We start from the raw sequence: 23,143 nt of genomic DNA on the forward strand, positions 1-23,143 counted from the left end.
AGTTGTCCAATAATCCAGCAAATGGGGACAAGACCAAAACATGTGCGTCATGTTCGCAGGTGACATGTGACATCTGTTACAAGTATCCGAGATATTGGGATATATTTTGGAAAGTTTGGAGTTAGTGAAATAAATACGGTGGACAACCTTAAATTGTAACGGGGCTTTTTTTAACCCCTAACTAGATATCAATATTTGAACTTGAGTATAAAGGTCATGACGTTTCTTCGCACAGGAATAAACTTTCGGTATATTTTTACACAAGATATTAATTATGACAATTTCATAATATCAATATAATTTATTTCACATTTAAATTGTATACATATATATATATAGAGGGGGTGTGAGAAAAAATCGATTCGAATACGAGTCGCGATTCTCACGTTGTGCGATTCACATTTTTTAAAAAAATGATATTTTTTATATATATATTTTTTTATTTTATTTTTTTTTATCAATCCAACAAAACAATACACAGCAATACCATAACAATGCAATCCAATTCCAAAACCAAACCTGACCCAGCAACAGTCAGAACTGCAATAAACAGAGCAATTGAGAGGAGACACAAACACGAAACAGAACAAACCAAAAGTAGTGAAACAAAAATGAATATTATCAACAACAGTATCAATATTAGTTATAATTTCAGCATAGCAGTGATTGAAAATCCCTCATTGACATTATCATTAGACATTTATAAAAATAATAAAAAAGAACAATAGTGTCACAGTGGCTTACACTTGCATCGCATCTCATAAGCTTGACAACACACTGTGTCCAATATTCTCCCAAAGATAAAATAAGTCATATTTTTGGTTCGTTTAATAGTTAAAACAAATTTACATTATTGCAATCAGCTGATAAAACATTGTCCTTTACAATAATAAAAGCTTTTTTAAAAATATCTACTACTCTTCCAGCATGTCAGCAGGCTGGGGTAGATCCTGCTGAAATCCTATGTATTGAATAAATACAGAATCGTTTTGGATCGGTAAAATACCATTTTTGAATCGAGAAACGCGTTGAATCGAAAAAATTGATATATAATCGAGTCACAACCCCAAGAATCGATATTGAATCGAATCGTGGGACACGCAAAGATTTGCAGCCCTTATATATATATATATATATATATATATATATATATATATATATATATATATATATATATATATATAGATGGATAGATAGATAGATAGATATACACCAAAAGTAGTGAAACAAAAATATATAAATATATATGTGTATATATTAGGGGTGGGCAAATTAGTGCGTTAATTATGAGTTAACTCATCAATCTATTAACGCCGACAATTATTTTATCGCACATTTCCGTATGTTGTTTACATGCTTTTATTTTGTTAACGCCTTTTCTTAACAAGATGGCGTCGCCCGGCGTCGAGGGGCTCTTGGTAAAGATGGAACATTTGGCAAAAATACCGGACAATTCTGCACATTTCATGGCTGGCTTACAGCGTGGTCACTCCGGGATCACTTACGACCGCCAGACAATTCTGGATGTGGATAGATCGGGCCGTTTTGGACTGAATGAGGCGTGCTTGCTAGACCGGCTAACTAGCATGGGAATACTTTGCCGGCTACATCCAGCGGCCTGTGAAGCAGCGGAGTATATGTGTTGTCTGTTTATTTATGAACAATGCAGACGAGGCGTGTTGGCTGAGTTCTTAACATTTGCTTTCAGAGCGTGCATATCACAACATACAAGATGCCGTCATGGCGACACAACCTATAGCGGGCTACCGCGCATGCTCGTCACTCCTGTTGCATGCTGGGTAGGGTAGTTCTTTTTTCCCCTGGCTCATAACATCACAATATAGTACCATGTATATGCGTTCAGTTTATCAAACAATCGGAAAATTCCCATCATATCAATTCCTAGATATGGTCATAATTATTTTAAGTGCACTACGCAGAATAAACACAACATTATTAATATTGCTACTACGGATAATTTGATCAAAAATTCCCTAAAACAGCCCACTACCTATGACATAGGTTTTTTAAACATAAGATCCCTGATAAATAAAAATGTTCCTGCTGTTACCTCAGAAATTGCCTGTTCAGATGTTATGATTGTGGCTCAGAGATTTGTATGTATATTATATTTATTTTCCATAACAAACAGGATAACTTAAATACTCTGGCAGTGGTAGTAATAATCTTAAATGTTTGTATTTACATTTTTTGAGTTGATTTTCATAAAATATGCTATTTAACTACTACTGTTTAACAAGGACTGATTTAAATTGTGTTTGCACAACAAATGTTTTGGCGCTTTTGTTCACGTGGGAGAATATTCCAATAAAGGTGCACTACACACTACTTTTGAATTCATTATTGGGCTTTGCGTATACAATGCAGTTAATCGCGATTAATCAGAGAAATAGTGCGATTAACTTCGATTAAAATTTTTAATCGTTGCCCAGCCCTAGTAATGAATAATTCCACTTGTAACCACAGTGTTAAAAATAACGTTCAAAATATAAACAATTCTCATGCATTTTGAATCCATCCATCCGTTTACTACCGCACCTGTTCTAGGAGTTGCGTTAATGGTAAGAAGTTATGTATTTAATATTGGTTAGTGTGGGGCTTGCCCTCCCGGGGGTTCTTCAGACCACCAAGCAGCGACATGAGAGCCTGTTTCAGGGTTACAATATTGTTTTATTTTTAAATAAGTCTCTCAGTTGCTTCCTAGCAATTGTCTTTTCCTCTTTCGTTCTCGCTCGCGCTCTGGCTCCAGCCCCAACCCCGTCTCTCCTCCTGGCTGCTGCTTATAACAGAGCGACAGCTGATTAGATAACAAGGCAAAGGTGGGCCATCTACGCATCTGTCGCTGATTTCGAGGCCGATCCTGGCAACACCCCGCTTCGCTGTAGGCCCGCAGGCCACGCCCCCGCACACAGTTAGCTTCAGAATAACAATGTTATTACAAAGAATAAGAGACCTATTATACTCTAGAAATGTTGGTCTTACTTAAAAATGCAAATATTTAGTTGTTCAGTGTTGAAAAAATTTTTTATATGGCTCTTACGGAAATACATTTTTAAATATTTGGATTCTTGGCTCAGACAAAAAGGTTCCCGACCCCTGTATTAGTCCATGGAGCACAGTGATGACATTCCACAAGAAAACCGGTCAGCCAATCAAAGATCAATCAATCAATGTTTATTTATATAGTCCTAAATCACAAGTGTCTCAAAGGGCTGCACAAGCCACAATGAAATCCTCGTTTCAGAGCCCACATAAGGGCAAGGAAAAACTCACAACCCAGTAGGATGTCAATGAGAAGCCTTGGAGAGGACCGCAGATGTGAGTGACCCTAGGGGAGACCGGATGCAATGGACGTCGAGTGGGTCTAGCATAATATTGTGGAAGTCCAGTCCATAGTGGATCTAACATAATAGTGAGAGTCCAATCCATAGTGGGGCCAGCAGGAGACCATCCCGAGCGCAGACGGGTCAGCAGCGCAGATTTAATGAGCTACAGGAATTTGTGGAAAGTACTTGCTGTGTCCGACATGTGACAACAATCCCGTCTGGCCTTACTCACATCGGAAGAATTATTAAGAAGTCTGCTCAAGCTGACAGATTTGGAACACTGGTGCAATGATTACAATTGAAGATGTGCTATGCTAATGGACTCCTACCCCCCAGAAAATGAGTGCTATAATGAAATCAAAAAGTGCTACAACCAAGTTTTAGTTGAAGAATGTGCATATTTATCCGGTTGGTAGAAGTTTTTGATTAGTTTTCTATACTGGTTGTTCTTATTGAGGTGGTTGTTGAGTGGAAGTCTAGTCCTTCTGTGAAGCGGGGTTCGTCCTGAACAAGTTGCCATTCAATCCCAGAGCATATGTCATCGGCGATCACTCGAACGAGTATGACGATCCTCCTGGTTGGGGTGTTTGGTGACTTTGTTTAACGTGGGGAGATTGGTGCACAGACAGTCACCACACGATCCTTGACAGAATCAGGTCAGGGTCCAGTAGCATGGAGTCCAAGACGACTGGGGACCCTTTTATGCTGCAGCCTTCTTCCGCCTTTGTGATAGTTTTTAAATCTACCGTCTTTCGCCTGCTCCGCCGTTGAGGTCTTCACCGTATCCCTGGCTAAGGGGCAGTCAGGTACTAGGCCTTTGCCAAGGGCCAACCGGGGTAACAGTAGTAAAGGGGTTAACCTCCTAGTGCCCCAAGACCCTATAGAGGAGCCTCCACTGCCGGATGCACTTTAACGTCATGCCCAGAGCATATATATACCATTCTCACTTCACAACAATAGGGAGCATTTACACCAATAAGCACAACACCCGGCTACCCTAAGTCATCAATGGCTTGAATGTTTGGGACTGAGTGTGATGAAGAAATCAAATCTCTGCAGAACATTCGGAGTGATGCACACTCATTAGCCTATTTAGATTTGAGCACTTAAGCAGCTTGCTCTTCAAAACACAGCAGCCTCGAGCCTTTTCAAGAATTTTCTTTCTTGCTACTCTACAGAAATTTAAATTCAGAGATTCATTGATAGCATGGATTAAGGTTCTTATATCGTTTCCCCAAAGCCTCAATTAGAACTAACAACCACAGCAGCAACATAACATCAGCAAACAAGATATGTACAAATATGATAAAAAGTAAATATTATTAACACATAAATGACACTGAACGTAATTACACTACAAATGGAACAATTAAAAATACCAATGACATAGCACTATTGATAATGAATAATAATAATTACCCCTATTATCAACAATACAATTGTTTCAAATGCAACAATACATGTATGTAATGATAACTTGAAATACAAAAGAAAGCAGATAAAATGAATTGATTAACGTGGACCCCGACTTAAACAAGTTGAAAAACTTATTCGGGTGTTACCATTTAGTGGTCAATTGTATGGAATATGTACTGAACTGTGCAATCTACTAATAAAAGTATCAATCAATCAATCAATCAATGAGGGGAAGAAAGAGAACTGTATTAACCTTATAGATTGTTATAGTAAGAATAGGTTAAGCTTTGTCAGTGTGCCAGGTTTTACCCAGTTTCTCGTAGGGTATCAACAGTAATATATGTTTAATGAAACATGATTATATGTTTCATAGGATTATAGGCATGAGTGTATGTATGTATACGTACAGTATGTGTATATGTATGTTTGTACAGTGAATGTATATGTACATTAAGTGTATTTGTACAGTATGTGTATATGTATGTATGTACATACGGTGAATGTATATTTACAGTATATATATATATATATATGTATGTTTGTACAGTTAATGTATACGTTGTGTATTTTTGTACAGTGAATGCATATGTACAGTATGAGTATATGTACTGAATGTGTATATGTATGTATGTACATACAGTGAATGTATTTATACAGTATGTGCATATGTTTGTACAGTGAATGTATATGTACAGTATGATTATATGTACAGTATGTGTATATGTATGTATACACAGTGAATGTAAATGTACAGTATGTGTATATGTATGTTTGTACACTATGTGTATATGTACATTAGTGTATATGTATGTATGTATGTATGTACAGTGAATGTATATGTTCAGTATGAGTATGTGTACAGTATGTGTGTGTGTATGTATGTATGTATGTACAGTAAATGTATATGTATAGTATGTGTATATTTATGTTGTGTAGTGGTTTGTGTTGTGGTTTGTGCAGCCCTTTGAGACACTAGTGATTTAGGGCTATATAAGTAAACATTGATTGATTGATTGAATGTATATGTACAGTATGTGTATATGTACATATATGTATATGTATGTATGTACCGTGAATGTATATTTACAGTATGTGTATATGTATGTATGTATGTACGTACAGTGAATGTATATATACAGTATGTGTATATGTGTGTTTGTACAGTGAATGTTTATCTTCAATATGAGTATATGTACAGTATGTGTATATGTATGTATGTATGTGTGTATGTATGTACAGTGAATGTATATGTTTAGTATGTGTATATTTATGTTGTACAGTGAATGTATATGTTCAGTATGAATATTTGTACAGAATGTGTATTTGTATGTATGTATGTATGTATTTGAAGTGAATGTATATGTACAGTATGTGTATATGTATATTTTCCTGAAGGAACTCTCCTGAAGGAATCAATAAAGTACTATCAATCTATATGTATGTTTGTACAGTGGATTTATATGTACAGTATGTGTATGTTTGTACAGTGAATGTATGTGTGTATGTATGTACCGTGAGTGTGTATGTATGTACTGCATTTGTGTATGTATGTAGGAGTGTAGGTATCTATGTACAGTATGTGGGTAAGTACCAATGTTTGCGCGTACGTATGTATTAATTAATTAATATGGGGCGGAATAGCTCGGTTGGTAGAGTGGCCGTGCCAGCAACTTGAGGGTTCCAGGTTCGATCCCCACTTCCGCCATCCTAGTCACTGCTGTTGTGTCCTTGGGCAAGACACTTTACCCACCTGCTCCCAGTGCCACCCACACTGGTTTAAATGTAACTTAGATATTGGGTTTCGCCATGTAAAGCGCTTTGAGTCACTAGAGAAAGGGCTATATAAATATCACTCATTTCACTTAATATATGTTTGTGTATATATGTGTAAATAATTGTATGTATGTGAATTTGTAAGTCCAATATATTTGTCTCCCAATGGTATTACTGTATCTATTCACGTCCATCTAAATGGATCTCTCCTCCCTCCTGCAGGATGTTTGCTCGCAGGAGAAAGCCAACATACTGGGAGTTCGCCGTCAACTGCACTGGCACCGAGGCCCATTTGTCCAGCTGCAAACTGGGACAGGTTGATTCCTTGAGTTCCAATGGGACCTGTGACGGCGGCTTGCCAGTGGTGGTGAGCTGTGTGCCTGGCAGGGCCTTCGCCCCGTCATCTACCACTGGATTCAAAAAGGCCTTTAAGCAAGAGGTACATTCTCACCAGACCTCTTGTCACGCTTGTTCTGCTTCGGGCATTAAAGCAAACCATTTGGGGTAAGCTTACCCATCTTTTTTGGAGTATAAGTCGCTCTGGAATATAAGTCGCACCTGCCAAAAATGCATAATAACGAAGTAAAGAAAACATATATAAGTCGCATTTTTGGGGGAAATTGATTTGATAAAACCCAACACCAAGAATAGACATTTGAAAGGCAATTTAAAATAAATTAAGAATAGTGAACAACAATAAGTGTACGTTATATGACACATAAATAACCAACTGAGAAGGTGCCTGGTATGTTAACGAAACATATTATGGTAAGAGTCATTCAAATAACTATAACATATAGAACATGCTATACGTTTACCAAACAACCTGTCACTCCTAATCGCTAAATCCCGTGAAATCTTATACGTCTAGTCCATGGGTGTCAAACTCTGGCCCGCCGGCCCAACTTGGCCCGCCGTGTAATTTCACTTGGCCCTTGAGGCAATATCAAATTAACATTAGAGCTGGCCCGCCGCTGTAACACCACATTCACCGCTAAGACTTTTCCTTGCCAACCCTCTCGATATTTCCGGGAGACTCCCGAAGTTCAGTGCCCCTCCCGAATTTCATCCCGGACAACAATATTTGGGATGGGCTTTAAAGGCACTGCCTACAGCCTGTCTCCACGTCCGCTTTTCCTCCATACAAACAGCGTGCCGGCCCAGACACATAATATATGCGGCTTATACACACACATAAGTGAATGCAAGGCATAATTGGTCAACAGCCATACAGGTCACACTGAGGGTGGCTGTATAAACAACTTTAACACTGTTACAAATATGCGCCACACTTTGAACCCACACCAAACAAGAATGACACATTTCGGGAGAACATCCGCACCGTAACACAACATAAACACAACAGAACAAATACCCAGAACGCCTTGCAGCACTAACTCTTCCGTGACGCTACATAATACACCCCCCCGCTATCACCAACCCCGCCCACCTCAACCCCACCGCCGAAAAGAGGCATTCAATTTTTATTAAAATTTGGCTGAGATAGGCGCCAGCGCCCCCCGCGACCCCGAAAGGGAATAAGCGGTAGAAAATGGATGGATGGATGGATGCCATTGGTATTTTTTAATTATTATTATTATTTGAAACTCAATTTTGCAATTCACTATAAAGTTATATAAGCCTTGCTTGTTCAATATTAGATGCAAAACTTGTTTGGGTCCCTATTAAAAGGTAAATTTGTTCAACCCCGGCCCGCGGCTTTGTTCGGTTTTAAATTTTGGCCCACTCTGTATTTGAGTTTGACACCCCTGGTCTCGTCACTTACGTGAATGAGCTAAATAATATTATTTGATATTTTCCGGTAATGTGTTAATAATTTCACACATAAGTCACTCCTGAGTATAAGTCGCACATCTGGCCAAACTATGAAAAAAACTGCGACTTATAGTCCGAAAAATACTGGATGTAAGTTAACTATCATTACAAAGAATAGTAGCAACCTCATATTATGTATTTAAATCATTGTGTGCTGGCTTGATATTGTAGAATGTGGCGCTTTTGAGGTATTTTCTACACACTAAAGCAGGGGCCTCAAAGTCAATTTACCTGGGGGCCACTGGATGCAGAAACGGGGTGAGGCTGGGCCGCAAGAAACGATTTCTTAAAAAAATCTAACATGCACTTTTTAATGAATTCAACTTCAATCAATCAATCAATGTTTATTTATATAGCCCTAAATCACAAATGTCTCAAAGGACTGTACGAACCATTACGACTACGACATCCTTTGAAGAACCCACAAAAGGGCAAGGAAAACTCACACCCAGTGGGCAGGGAGAATTCACATCCAGTGGGACGCCAGTGACAATGCTGACTATGAGAAACCTTGGAGAGGACCTCAAATGTGGGCAACCCCCCCTCTAGGGGACCGGAAGCAATTGATGTCGAGCGGGTCTAACATGATACTGTGAAAGTTCAATCCATAGTGGCTCCAACACAGCCGTGAGAGTTCAGTTCAAAGCGGATCCAAGACAGCAGCGAGAGTCCCGTCCACAGGAAACCATCCCAAGCGGAGTCGGATCAGCAGCGTAGAGATGTCCCCAACCGATACACAGGCGAGCGGTCCATCCTGGGGGTCCCGACCAGCGGTCCATCCTGGGTCTCGACTCTGGACAGCCACAAGGGAGGGGGGGGACATAGGAGAAAAAAGAAAAGAAGCGGCAGATCAACTGGTCTAAAAAGGAGGTCTATTTAAAGGCTAGAGTATACAGATGAGTTTTAAGGTGAGACTTAAATGCTTCTACTGAGGTAGCATCTCGAACTGTTACCGGGAGGGCATTCCAGAGTACTGGAGCCCGAACGGAAAACGCTCTATAGCCCGCAGACTTTTTTTGGGCTTTACGAATCACTAATAAGCCGGAGTCTTTTGAATGCAGAGTTCTTGCCGGGACATATGGTACAATACAAAACTTCTATGAATGGCTTTCCCGCCCTAGCAACACACTTGCCAACCCTCACCATTTTTCCGGGAGATTCCTGAAATTCGGTGCACCTCCCGACAATCTGCCGGCCGACATTATTAAGGGCGTACCTTGACTGCACTGCCTTAAATGTACTCTACAACAGTGGTTGCGTTTCACTTGATTGTAAAATGTCTCGAGGGAAAGGGGGTGTGACATTCATATTTTGTCAATATTCAGTGTTTTTTCCTTCATAGAAAAAATTTAAAATTCCATTACGTTTTTTTAAGGCGGTCTGTCATAACATTTTTAGCATTCAATCAGACATTATTGTGAGGTTTTGTATTCGTGTTCATAAAAAATAGATACAACTCCCCCCCACCAGACACATTTGTTTCTCTAAATGTGGCCCCCGAGTCAAAATAATTGCACAGGCCTGGCATAGAGCAGTGGTTCTCAACCTTTTTTCAGTGATGTACCCCCTGTGAACATTTTTTAATTCAAGTACCCCCTAATCAGAGCAAAGCATTTTTGGTTGAAAAAAATAGATAAAGAAGTAAAATACAGCACTTTGTCATCAGTTTCTGATTTATTAAATTGTGTAACATTGCAAAATATTGCTAATTTCTATTGGTCTTTCTTGAACTATTTGGAAAAAAGATGTAAAAATTACTAAAAAACTTGTTGAAAAATAAACCAGTGAAGAAGTGATTCAATTATAAATAAAGATTTCTACACATAGAAGTAATTATCAACTTAAAGTGCCCTCTTTGGGGATTGTAATAGAGATCCATCTGGATTCATCAACTTAATTCTTCACAAAAAGAGAAATCTTTAACATCAATATTTATGGAACATGTCCACAAAAAATCTAGCTGTCAACACTGAATGTTGGATTGTTGTATTATTTTTTCACAGTTTATGAACTTACATTCATATTTCATTAAAGTATTATTTAATTTAACTTTTTTTAACGGATTTATGAATTGCTGCTACCTTTTAAAATGTTTTTAATAAATCTCACTTGTCCATTGGCATACCTTCAAGTACTTCCAGGGGGTTAGCACACCCCCTTTTGGAGGACTACTGCTCCACATCTCACATCCAACGCGCCGGCTCTGTACCATACTGTATGAGAATTGTGCGGAACAACATATGTGGCTGCAAGACGTACTTGGTCAACAGCCATACACGTCACACTCAGGGTGGCCGTATAAACAACTTTAACACTGTTACAAATATGCCCCACACTGTGAACCCACACCAAACAAGAATGACCAACACATTTTGGGAGAATTTCCGCACCCTAACACAACTTAAACACAGGAGAACAAATACCCAGAACACCTTGCAGCCCCATCTCTCCCGACGCAAGTCGGGAGGGTAGGGCTGTGGGGGGTTGGTGGTGACGTGGGTGTGTGTATTGTAGCATGTAAGAGTCAAGGCTGCATGGAATTGTGAGTATTTATTATGTTGAGTTTATGTTGTATTACAGTGCGGATGTTCTCCTGAAATGTATTTGTCATTGTTGTTTGGTGTGGGTTAACGGTCTAGCACATATTTATAACAGTGTTAAAGTTTTTTTTTACGGCCACCCTCAGTGTGACTTGTGTAGCTTTTGACCAAATAGGTCTTGCAACACCACACTTTTGTATTACTCAGCCAAAGGTGAAAAACAATTTGGCTTGTACACTGCCGGTACAGAATTCAGTGAATGTTAAGAACACGTCCGTTACAGCACTCCACGAATATCGAAATTGTGTAAAAAAAGTATTTGATTCTATGGGGACTCCTGTGAAAATTGAGAAGTTTAGGTAGTATGACGCTGACAAGTTCTTTTCATATTATATTTGCGGGCTGTAGATACATTAAATGATCATATCTGAGTGCAGGCCGCAAAACAACGTCTTATTTTCTTTATTTTCCACCGTAATTTACAAATAAATTATTTAAAATTCCTGGATTTTTTTTTTCACATTCTGTCTCTCACAGGTGAAGTGTACCTATTAGAGATGCGCGGTTTGCGGTCTCATCCGCGGATTCCGTGGATAAACCGCGGGTCGGGCGGTTGACATGACGAAAAAAATAGATTTCAATTAGATTCGGGCGGGTGGCGGTTGAACCATCCGGAAATATTTGATATCCATGGTTCTGGGATCGGTATCCTTTGCCATTCAAAGAGCCATTTAAGACCCGTGTCACAAAGCGAAGAAGACAATAGGAGACGCTATTATTCTCTTGAATGACTGCCGGCAGTCACCCAGATAATAAGTATTAGGGCGTGCTATGAAGTCATTGGCTTTGTCGCCTTCTACAACATGTACGATCTGCTTGTCAGTCCAGCACCATGTTGTGTGTGGCTTCCGCGGCAACACACACACGACTGCAAGGCATACTGGGTGACACAGAGTACACTAATGGTTGTGATATAAACAATTTTCCCACTCTTAGTAATATGCGCCACGCTGTGAAGCCACACAATACAAGATTGACAAACACATTTCGGGAGAACATCCTCACAGTAACACAACGTAAATGCAACAAATCAAATACCCAGAATCCTTTGTATCCGTGACCCTTCCTGACTATGTTATACACCCCGCTAGCAGCAAACCCCCCCCCCCTGTGCATCGGTAAGGTGGGCGGGGTTGGGGGCACGGGTGTGTAAAATATATTCAGGAACTTTCACGGATACAAAGGATTCTGGGTATTTGTTGTGTTGTGTTTATGTTGTGTTACTGTGAGGATGTTCTCCCGAAATGTGTTTGTCAATCTTGTTTGGTGTGGCTTCACAGCGTGGCGCATATTAGTAAGTGTTAAAGTTGTTCATATCACAACCATCAGTGTACTCTGTATCACCCAGTATGCCTTTCATGCTTGAACGTGTAATTGCGGAAGCTGCACACAACATGTTGCCGGACCAACAATCGGTTCGTACATGTTGTTGAAGTTGTCTAAGGCAATGGCTTCACAGCACGCTCATATTCTTGTCAACAGGTTGAACGCTATTGGATAGTCGCGAGAACGTTAGCGGCTCCAATTGTCTTCATTACTCTGTGAAACAGGTTTAAATAGCTCTGTGAGTGGTAAAGGCGGCCGACCTCTGATGTATTTCAGCGGGCGGTTGGCGGGCGGGTACGGTCCTGATTAAATGTTGGTTCGGATGGACGGCGGGTGGATGACAACTTTGGTGATGCGGTTGCGGATGATATAATTGCCTATCCGCGCATCTCTAGTACCTATGTTGAAAATTACAGACCTCTGTCATCATTTTAAGTGGGAGAACTTGCACAATCGGTGGCTGACTAAATACTTTTTTGCCCCACTGTACATATTGGCAGCTCTGTATTCCTAACTAACAGTCTGTGGAATAGACTATTCTAAAGAACTACTATTAGTATTTTCTTTGGGCAGGATTTAAATTGAGAAAAGCAATTTCATAGTCTTCTGACCTTTTGTACACTGCAGCAACCATTGGTCCGTCTACGTGGTGGAACCATTGTGGGCGAGGGCCGTGTGGAAGTGTTGAAAAACGGAGAGTGGGGGACCATATGTGATGACAAATGGAACCTGCTGTCGGCCACCGTGGTCTGTCGTGAGTTGGGCTTCGGTACCGCCATTGAAGCTCTGTCGGGAGGCCGACTCGGACAAGGTAAGTTACATGACGTCACTCTCAAACGTATCTGCCTTAATCGACCATGAACATTAGTCGACAATTTTTTTTTTTAGTTGGTGCCTGGTTTTACTGGTGACCAGCTACCGTATTTATTTTTGGTCTCCTGACTCAAACCCCTCCTAGTAATTCACCTCCACACAGTCTTTGTAATGCACACACCCTACTGGCTATATTTTGTCTCGCCCATCCCGACCTCACTCTTTTCGTAGAATAAGTCCTAAAGCCTTAAAAGTGTCGATTTCACATCGATCTGTTGGGTCTGTTCAGTGTAAAACTTCCCTGCACCAGCACATAAAAGTAAGTTGTTGAGACTGAGTCTAAAGAAAAGGAAAAGACAACGTCAGTGAATTCATGTTAATGAAAGAGTGAGCTAGGCAGCACGGTGGTACAGGGGTTAGTACTTGTGCCTCACAATACGAAGGTCCTGAGTTTGATCCTGGGTTCGGGATCTTTCTGTGTGGAGTTTGCATGTTCTCCCCGTGACTGTGTGGCTTCCCTTCGGGTACTCCGGCTTCCTCCCACCTCCAAAGACATGCACCTGGGGATAGGCCCCTCCCACCTCCAAAGACATGCAATTGGGGAAAGGCCCCTCCCACCTCCAAAGACATGCATTTGGTGATAGGCCCCTCCCACCTCCAAAGACATGCGTTTGGGATTAGGCCCCTCCCACCTCCAAAGACATTTACCTGGGGATAGGCCCCTCCCACCTTCAAAGACATGCACCTGGGGGTTGGCCCCTCCCACCTCCAAAGATATGCACTTGGGGATAGGCCCCTCCCACCTTCAAAGACGTGCACCTGGGATAGGCCCCTCCCATCTCCAAAGACATGCACTTGGGGATAAGCCCCTCCCACCTCCAAAGACATTTACCTGGAGATAGGCCCCTCCCACCTCCAAAGACATGCACTTGGGGATAAGCCCCTCCCACCTCCAAAGACATTTACCTGGAGATAGGCCCCTCCCATCTCCAAAGACATGCACTTTGGGATAAGCCCCTCCCACCTCCAAAGACATTTACCTGGAGATAGGCCACTCCCACCTCCAAAGACATGCACCTGGGGATAGGCCCCTCCCACCTCCAAAGACATGCATTTGGGGATAGGCCCCTCCCACCTCCAAAGACCTGCATTTGGGGATAGGCCCCTCCCACCTCCAAAGACATGCACCTGGGGATAGGCCCCTCCCACCTCCAAAGCCCTGCATTTGGGGATAGGCCCCTCCCACCTCCAAAGACATGCATTTGGGGATAGGCCCCTCACCACCTCCAAAAACATGCACCTGGTGATAGGCCCCTCCCACCTCCAAAGACATGCATCTGGGGATAGGCCCCTCCAAGCGGGGGCAGTTTTCATAATTTCTATTTTAAAAACCAATACAATATATGTATAAAAAATGTCCATTTAGGCCTCCACTCAGGCTTGATCCCGGGGACCCCAAAGGGTTTTGGTAAAAAAAAAATATAAAAAATGTGTCATTATTTAGTAGTATTATTTTCATTATTGTTCAAGTTTTAAATCTCTAGATCAGCATTAGGAAAAAAATGGAAAAAACACAAAATAGGCAATATTTTCAACCAATAACATCTTTTTAGGTGGAATATTTCATATTATATAATAATTGGAGCCTTAATTTTGGATTTTGATTCATTATTTTTTTTTGAGCAATGACACTTAAAGGGGAACATTATCACCAAACCTATGCAAGCGTCAATATATACCTTGATGTTGCAGAAAAAAGACCATGTATTTTTTTAACCAATTTCCGAACTCTAAATGGGTCAATTTTGGCGAATTAAATGCCTTTCTGTTTATGGCTCTTTTGGCGATGACGTCAGAACGTGACGTCACCGAGGTAACACACCCGCCATATTCATTTTCACATTACAAACACCGGGTCTCAGCTCTGTTATTTTCCGTTTTTTCGACTATTTTTTGGAACCCTGGAGACATCATGCCTCGTCGGTGTGTTGTCGGAGGGTGTAACAACACTAACAGGGAGGGATTCAAGTTGCACCACTGGCAAGAAATCTGCCGCCAGACCCCCATTGAATGTACCAAAGTGTCTTCACATTTTACCGGCGATGCTAAGACAGACATGGCACAGAGATGTATGGATAACCTGCAGATGCATTTGCAACAATTAAGTCAAAGAAATCACAAAGGTGAGTTTTGTTGATGTTGTTGACTTATGTGCTAATCAGACATATTTGGTGACTGCATGACTGCCAGCTAATCGATGCTAACATGCTATGCTAATCGATGCTAACATGCTATTTACGCTAGCTGTATGTACATTTGAAAATAGATACCCACATTTAATGCGAAACAAACACTTACCAATCGACGGATTTAAGTTGCTCCAGTGTCACAAGATGCGAAAGTCCTGATCGTTTGGTCCGCACATTTTACCGGCGATGCTAATTAAGCACCCATGCTATGGGCCACTTCATTAGGTACACCCACGCTATGGTCGAATAGCGTCAATAGCTATTCGCTCAATAGCTTCAGTTTCTTCTTCAATTTCGTTTTCGCTATCTGCCTCCATACTCCGACCATCTGTTTCAATACATGCGTAATCTGTTGAATCGCTTAAGCCGCTGAAATCCGAGTCTGAATCCGAGCTAATGTCGCTATATCTTGCTGTGGTAACCACCATGTTGTTTGTATTGGCAGCCCTGTATGACGTCACAGGGAAATGGATAGTGGTTTCGAAGATAGCGAAAATAAGGCACTTTAAAGCTTTATTTAGGGATATTCCGGGACCGGTAAAATTTTGAAAAAAACTTCAAAAAAATACAACAAGCCACTGGGAACTGATTGTTTATTGTTTTTAACCCTTTTGAAATTGTGATAATGTTCCCCTTTAAAAACAAATCCCACTAAAATAATTGGGGATCCAAAAGTGTCCTACTCATTAAAGTGTTGAAAAATAAATTATACATATTTTTTTACCGTTTACTTTTAGCACAATAATCTCGAGATCAACTTTAGATCCATCCTTCAATTATTATTTTTTACTGTTGTTTATGTTTTTTGTTTGTTTTAGGCCTTTATTTAAAAAAAAAAAAAATACAGCTCAGTTTTTTATATGGCAAAACACAAAATATGCAACATTTTCCCCCAAAAATATTTCAAAGTGGAATATTTAATGTGAGGTAATCGGAACCTTGTATAGGTCAATAATTCAAAATGACATTGATTTTGATTCATTATTATTTTTTAAAGAAAGAAACAGCCTGCATGGCAGCTTTGTGTTAATTAGTAAACATTGCAGCAATTTCTTGTCACATTTCACCTGTTTGTTCTTTTATACCACTTTTTATGTTTTTAATTTTTCTCAATTGTATTCTTAAAATGTGCCGTGGGGCTGTTAAAAAATAAATGGCCCCCGGGCTGCACTTTGGACACCCCTGACTTAAAAGAACAAACCATTCTAGCACATCAATGCTTATGCTGATTATTCTTCAATAAAATCATTCCTGTCTGTTCACGACATAGACTGCCCTCGGTATAAAAAAAAAAAAAAGAAGTATATTTTAAGGTCCAAAAGTCATCTGCGTTGACATATTTGATGTGAAATCCAGTATAATAACTATGAATTATGGAGATGGTTCCTCTCTTTTTGCAGTAGATGTGGTTGCATGTTTAACCTATATAATCAGTTAACCTCGCAGTCCAGGAGGCGGAAAGAAGACCAGTTCTATAATTATGTCCTGCATCGGAAAGGACTTCTTTTCCAAAGTGCAGTGTGGCGTTAACAGCTGACTTCATGAATCATTTTTTACAGTACGTGTTACAACACTTGGTTGCCCTCTGGAAAAGCTGAAATGTACTTTTCCTGATTTTTTTTATGTTTTTGTCTTGCGCTCCTATTTTGGTGGCATTTTGTCTTTGTTTGGTATTTTCCTGTAGCAGTTTCATGTCTTCCTTTGAGCGATATTTCCCGCATCTATTTAGTTTTAGCAATCAAGACTATATTTCAGTTGTTTGTATCCTTCTTTGTGGGGACATTGTTGACTGTCATGTCATGTCCACAGTAAGTCTTTGCTGTCGTCCAGCATTCTGTTTTTGTGTGATTAGTAGCCAGTTCAGTTTTAGTTTCGTTCCGCATAGCCTTCCCTAAGCTGCAATGCCTTTTCCTAGCGGCACTGACCTTTTTGTTTATTTTTGGTTTAAGTCAGGGGTGTCCAAACTTTTTCCACTAAGGGCCGCAGACTGAAAAATCAAAGTATGCGAGGGCCATTTTGATTGATTGATACTTTTATTAGTAGATTGCACAGTTCAGTACATATTCCGTACAATTGACCACTAAATGGTAACACCCGAATAAGTTTTTCAACTTGTTTAAGTCGGGGTCCACGTTAATCAATTCATGATATTTTTCTTTTTTAAAAGCAATACAATAGTTGTTTTTTGTTTTTTTTACCTTTATAGCTTTCCTCAAGTTTGGTCCCCGGTCTCCGAAAGGGTCTCAGTCATAAAAATTGTAGAAATAAGTCATACATTATTATTTTTTTCATCTAACGCTTGAATCTCGAGATCAACTTCAGGTCTGTCTGTCGTTATAACATTTTTTAAAATTTTGTTTTTTTATTTTTATGGCCTTATTTATATGGCAAATACACAAACTATGCAACATTTTCCCCCAAAACATTTCAAAGTGGAATATTTGACTTGAAGTAATCAGAACCCTAAATAGGTCAATATTTCATAACAATAAAACAAGAATAAATGTTGAAAATAAGCCTATAAAATAAGCCAATAAGAAGATTTATATTTTTTTACTTTTAACGCTTAAGTCTGTAGATTTCTTGATTAGTTTGAGTTTTTTCTTGCCCTGACGTAGGATCTGAGCAGAGGATGTCATTGTGGCTTGTGCAGCCCTTTGAGACATTTGTGATTAAGGGCTATATAAATTAAGTTTGATTGATTGATTATAAGATTTTATAATTTTTTTCATACTTTTTTGTTTGTTTGATGCCCTTTTTGTGAAAGAAAACTTTGTTTCGCACAAAATATGCAATATTATCCCCCCGAAATATTTGAAAGTGAAATTGTTCCAGTGAAGTAATTGTGTTATTAGTGTCAACACTGCAACTTTTTCTTGTTACATGTCACTATTTACTCTTTTATTACACTCTTTTATTATCAAAATTTTATTATAGTATTTCTTAGAATGGGCCGGGGGCCAGTAACAAATTAGCTGGGGGCCACGAATGGCTCTCGGGCCGCACTTTGGACACGCCTGGTTTAAGCATTAGATCTCTTTTTACCTGCGCACTGCTTTCCGCTATTTCCGACATTTACAAAGCAATTAGTTGTCTCATACTGATATTGAAGAATGTTTCATGGTTTCTCTGCCGAGCTCTAGACAGCACAACAACAACAACAACAACAACAACACATATTTTGCAGATTCTCATTACTGATTTGCAAAAAATATTTTTAACCCAAATAAGTGGAATTAGATCATCTTCCACGGCATACCAGACTGTATCTCACGGCACATTGGTTGAAAAACACTGAGTTGATGGACATGTTGACCTGTGAAAAAAGAGTCCCTGTGACCACCGGTCATGACTAACAGAGAAAGTGTTTCATATTTTGAAGGAATGGGCCCAGTGCACATGAATGAAGTGAATTGTTCCGGATTTGAGAAGTCCATCACTGAGTGTCCCTTCAACAAGGAGTCTGTGGGCTGCAGCCACGAGGAGGATGCGGCCATCCGATGTAACGTCCCTGCCATGGGCTTCCAGGAAAGAGTGAGTTTTACAGGATTTCTTTGTCCTTCAAACACTACAGAAATATTCTGATTAGAGATCCTGAAATCGGTGTCTAAAATAGAATTATAAGCTCATAGAGTTCATCATGGATTTGTATGTGTTAATATTGATAATTTATCATTTATTGTGACATGTAAGACTGATGATACAGTACTAGCTCGATTGTTTTCCTATGATTTCGTTTTCATATGTCGTCTCCGTCATCGCATCATTTCAGGGAATCCAGTGCCCAAACAAGGAATCTGTGTGAAGAATAGATCGTGGTTATTTTAGAGTTGGGACACTATGGACGGATTCAGAAGAAAGTAAAAGCGTAATAATTATGTGTTGTTATTTGTTTTAGAAAATACACTCAGAATTAGATTAGATTAGATAGATAGTACTTTATTTATTCCGTCAGGAGAGTTCCTTCAGGAAAATTACAATTTTCAGCACAATCCATTGGCGCAGTGGGAGAGTGGCCGTGCGCAACCCGAGAGCCACTGGTTCAAATCCCACCTAGAACCACCTCGTCACGTCCGTTGTGTCCTGAGCAAGACACTTCACCCTTGCTCCTGATGGTTGCTGGTTGGCGCCTTGCATGGCAGCTCCCTCCATCAGTGTGTGAATGTGTGTTGTGAATGGGTAAATGTGGAAGTAGTGTCAAAGCGCTTTGAGTACCTTGAAGGTAGAAAAGCACTATACAAGTACAACCCATTTATCATTTAAGATCAGACAAACATTACAGGGAGACAGAACAGGATCGCTGACGGGTCTGCCGGCTTCCAGCGCCCCTTACAAAAAAAGATGACATACAGGTAAACAGGAGGGGGGTTATTGGAGAAAAGAATAGAAGATTAAAATAAAAGTTTAAAAAAAAAAAATCGGTCTTAGCCTGGGCCCTGGAGTGGGGGTGCAGACTGAGGCCAAGGGAAAAAAAATAAAAATAAAAAAAATAAAAAACTATATAAAACAACAACTCATAGCCATAGTACACATCCCTCTTACATGTGTGTAAGAGGGAAACATCAAACATCAAAGAACACAGAGGACATTAAAGACATTAAGGCAGCAGATACAACCAGACACTTCTACATACAGCTATGAATAAAAAGTAAAATAAACATAAACACTGTGTGTCAATTAGGGATGTTAAATGTAAATATAGATAAATGGTTTAAAATGTAATATCGGAAACTATTAGAGATGCGCGGATAGGCAATTATATCATCCGCAACCGCATCACCAAAGTCGTCATCCACCCATGAATTGATTAACGTGGACCCCAACTTAAACAAGTTGAAAAAAATATTCGGGTGTTACCATTTAGTCGTCAAATGTACAGAATATCTACTGAACTGTGCAATCTACTAATAAAAGTATCAATCAATCAATCAAAACCCGCCGTCCATCCGAACCAACATTTAATCAGGACCGTACCCGCCCGCCAACCGCCCGCTGAAATACATCAGAGGTCGGCCGCCTTTACCACTCACAGAGCTATTTAAACCTGTTTCACAGAGTAATGAAGACAATTGGAGCCGCTAACGTTCTCGCGACTATCCAATAGCGTTCATCCTGATGACAAGAATATGGGCGTGCTGTGAAGCCATTGCCTTAGACACCTTCAACAACATGTACGAACCGATTGTTGGTCCGGCAACATGTTGTGTGCAGCTTCCGCAATTACACGTACGAGATTGAAAGGCATACTGGGTGATACAGAGTACACTGATGCTTGTGATATAAACAACTTTAACACTTACTAGTATGCGCCACGCTGTGAAGCCACACAATACAAGATTGACAAACACATTTCGGGAGAACATCCTCACAGTAACACAACATAAACGCAATACAACAAATACCCAGAATCCTTTGTATTTGTGACAAACCTGAATATATTTTACACCCCCGCCCACCTTACCGACGCACGGTAAGGTTTTGCTCCTAGCGAGGCGTATAAAATAGTCAGGAATTGTCATGAATACAAAGGATTCTGGGTATTTGTTGTGTTGCGTTTATGTTGTGTTACTGTGAGGATGTTCTCCCGAAATGTGTTGGTCGTTCTTAATTGGTGTGGCTTCACAGCGTGGCGCATATTACTAAGAGTGTTAAAATTGTTTATATCACAACCATTAGTGTACTCTGTGTCACCCAGTATGCCTTGCAGTCGTGTGCGTGTTGCCGCGGAAGCTGCACACGACATGATGCTGGACTGACAAGCAAATCGTACATGTTGTAGAAGGCGACAATGCTAATGGCTTCATAGCACGCCCAAATACTTATGATCTGGGTGACTGCCGGCAGTCATTCAAGAGAATAATAGCGTCTTCTATTGTTTTCTTCGCTTTATGACACAAGTCTTAAATGGCTCTTTGAATGGCAAAGGATACCGATCCCAGAACCATGTATATCAAATATTTCCGGATGGTTCAACCGCCACCTGCCCGAATCTTATTGAAATCAATTTTTCGTCATGTCAACCGCCCGACACGCGGTTTATCCGCGGACTCCGTGGATGAGACTGCAAACCGCGCATCTCTAGAAAATATCGGTATCGGTGTCAAAAAAGTAAAATGTATGACTTTTTAAAACGCCGCTGTATACAAAAAAAGGACGTTGGGAGAGGTACTGAGCGCCAATAAACCTTAAAGGCACCGCCTTTCCGTGCCAGCCCAGTTGCATAATATCTGCCAGCTTTTCACCCACACAAGTGAATGCAATGCATACTTGGTCAACAGCCATACAGGTCACACTGAGGGTGGCCGTATAAACAACTTTAACACTGTTACAAATATGCGCCACGCTGTGAACCCACACCAAACAAGAATGACAAAACGCATTTCGGGAGAACATCCTCACCGTAACACAACAGAGCAAATACCCAGAATCCCTTGCAGCACTAACTCTTCTGAGACACTGAAATATACACCCCCACCTCCACCTCCTCATGCTCTCTCAGGGAGAGCATGTCCTAAATTCCAAGCTGCTGTTTTGAGGCATGTTAAAAAAAAAAAAAATGCACTTTGCGACTTCAATAATAAATATGGCAGTGCCATGTTGGGGTTTTTTTCCCATAACTTGAGTTGATTTGATTTTGAAAAAACCTTGTTACATTGTTTAATGCAGGGGTAGGGAACCTATGGCTCTCGAGCCAGATGTGGCGCTTTTGATGACTGCATCTGGCTCTCGGATAAATCTGAGCTGACATTGCTTAACATGATAAGTAATGAATAATTCCACTTGTAATCACAGTGTTAAAAATAACGTTCAAAATATAAAACATTCTCATGCATTTTCATTCCATCCATCCGTTTTCTACCGCACCTGTTCAAGAAGTTGCGTAATGGTAAGAAGTTATTTATTTATTATTGGTTAGTGTGGGGCTTGCCCCTCTGGGGGTTCTTCAGACCCACCAAGCACCGAAATGAGAGCCTGTTTTAGGGTTACAATATTGTTTTATTTTTCAATAGGTCTCTCAGTTGCTTTCCCGGCAATTGTATTTTTTCTCTTTCGTTCTCGCTCGCGCTCTGGCTCCAGCCCCAACCCCCGTCTCTCCTCCTGGCTGCTGCTTATAACAGAGCGACAGGTGATTTAGATATCAAGGCCCCAGGTGGACAATCTACGCACCTGTCGCTGATTTCGAGGCCTGTCCTGGCACAGCCCCCAGTTTGCTGCAGGCCCGCAGGCCACGCCCCCTCCGCAGTTAACTTCATAATAACAATGTTATTACAGAGAATAATAGACCCTAGAAATGTTGGTCTTACTTAAAAATGCATGCGTTTAGTTGTTTTCAGTGTTAAAAAAAATATTATATGGCTCTTACAGAAATACATTTTGAAATATTTGGCTTTTTGGCTCCCTCAGGCCACAAATGTTCCCGACCCCTGGTTTAATGCATCCAGCGGGGCATCACAACATAATTACACATACGCCCAATACACACTGTGTGTAGCCGTGGAGGCACCACCTGTGTCCCGCCTCACTTCTCGTATGCTGTGTTGTTTTTGATCAGGAAACATGGAATTTCCGCGATTTTTGACCATGAAAATGATGAAAATATACAGGAACCACACCAAAATCACATAGAAGCATAAACCAAAAGAGAAATATTAAAACATATTTTTTTTATTACTTTGTTTTGGAACATCTCATGGTTAAGCCACCTGGTGGCAGGTGAGGGCACTGCCTCACTTGCCTCCCCTGACACCACATCACTGCTATATACATATATAAGGAAGCATTC

At 40.3% G+C, this 23,143-nt stretch overlaps 1 protein-coding gene across 1 annotated transcript in view; it reads left to right on the forward strand.

The window, feature by feature from the left end:
- loxl2b (lysyl oxidase-like 2b) overlaps positions 1 to 23,143 on the forward strand; it is an 84,207-nt gene that overhangs the window by 38,177 nt on the left and 22,887 nt on the right. The window contains 3 exon segments of the mRNA XM_061906961.1: positions 6,759 to 6,975; positions 12,926 to 13,109; positions 18,743 to 18,894. Of these exon segments, the coding sequence (XP_061762945.1) occupies positions 6,759 to 6,975; positions 12,926 to 13,109; positions 18,743 to 18,894 (553 nt within the window).

This window comes from Nerophis ophidion, linkage group LG07 (genome assembly GCF_033978795.1).
Source record: "Nerophis ophidion isolate RoL-2023_Sa linkage group LG07, RoL_Noph_v1.0, whole genome shotgun sequence".
Taxonomy (NCBI): Eukaryota; Metazoa; Chordata; class Actinopteri; order Syngnathiformes; family Syngnathidae; genus Nerophis; species Nerophis ophidion.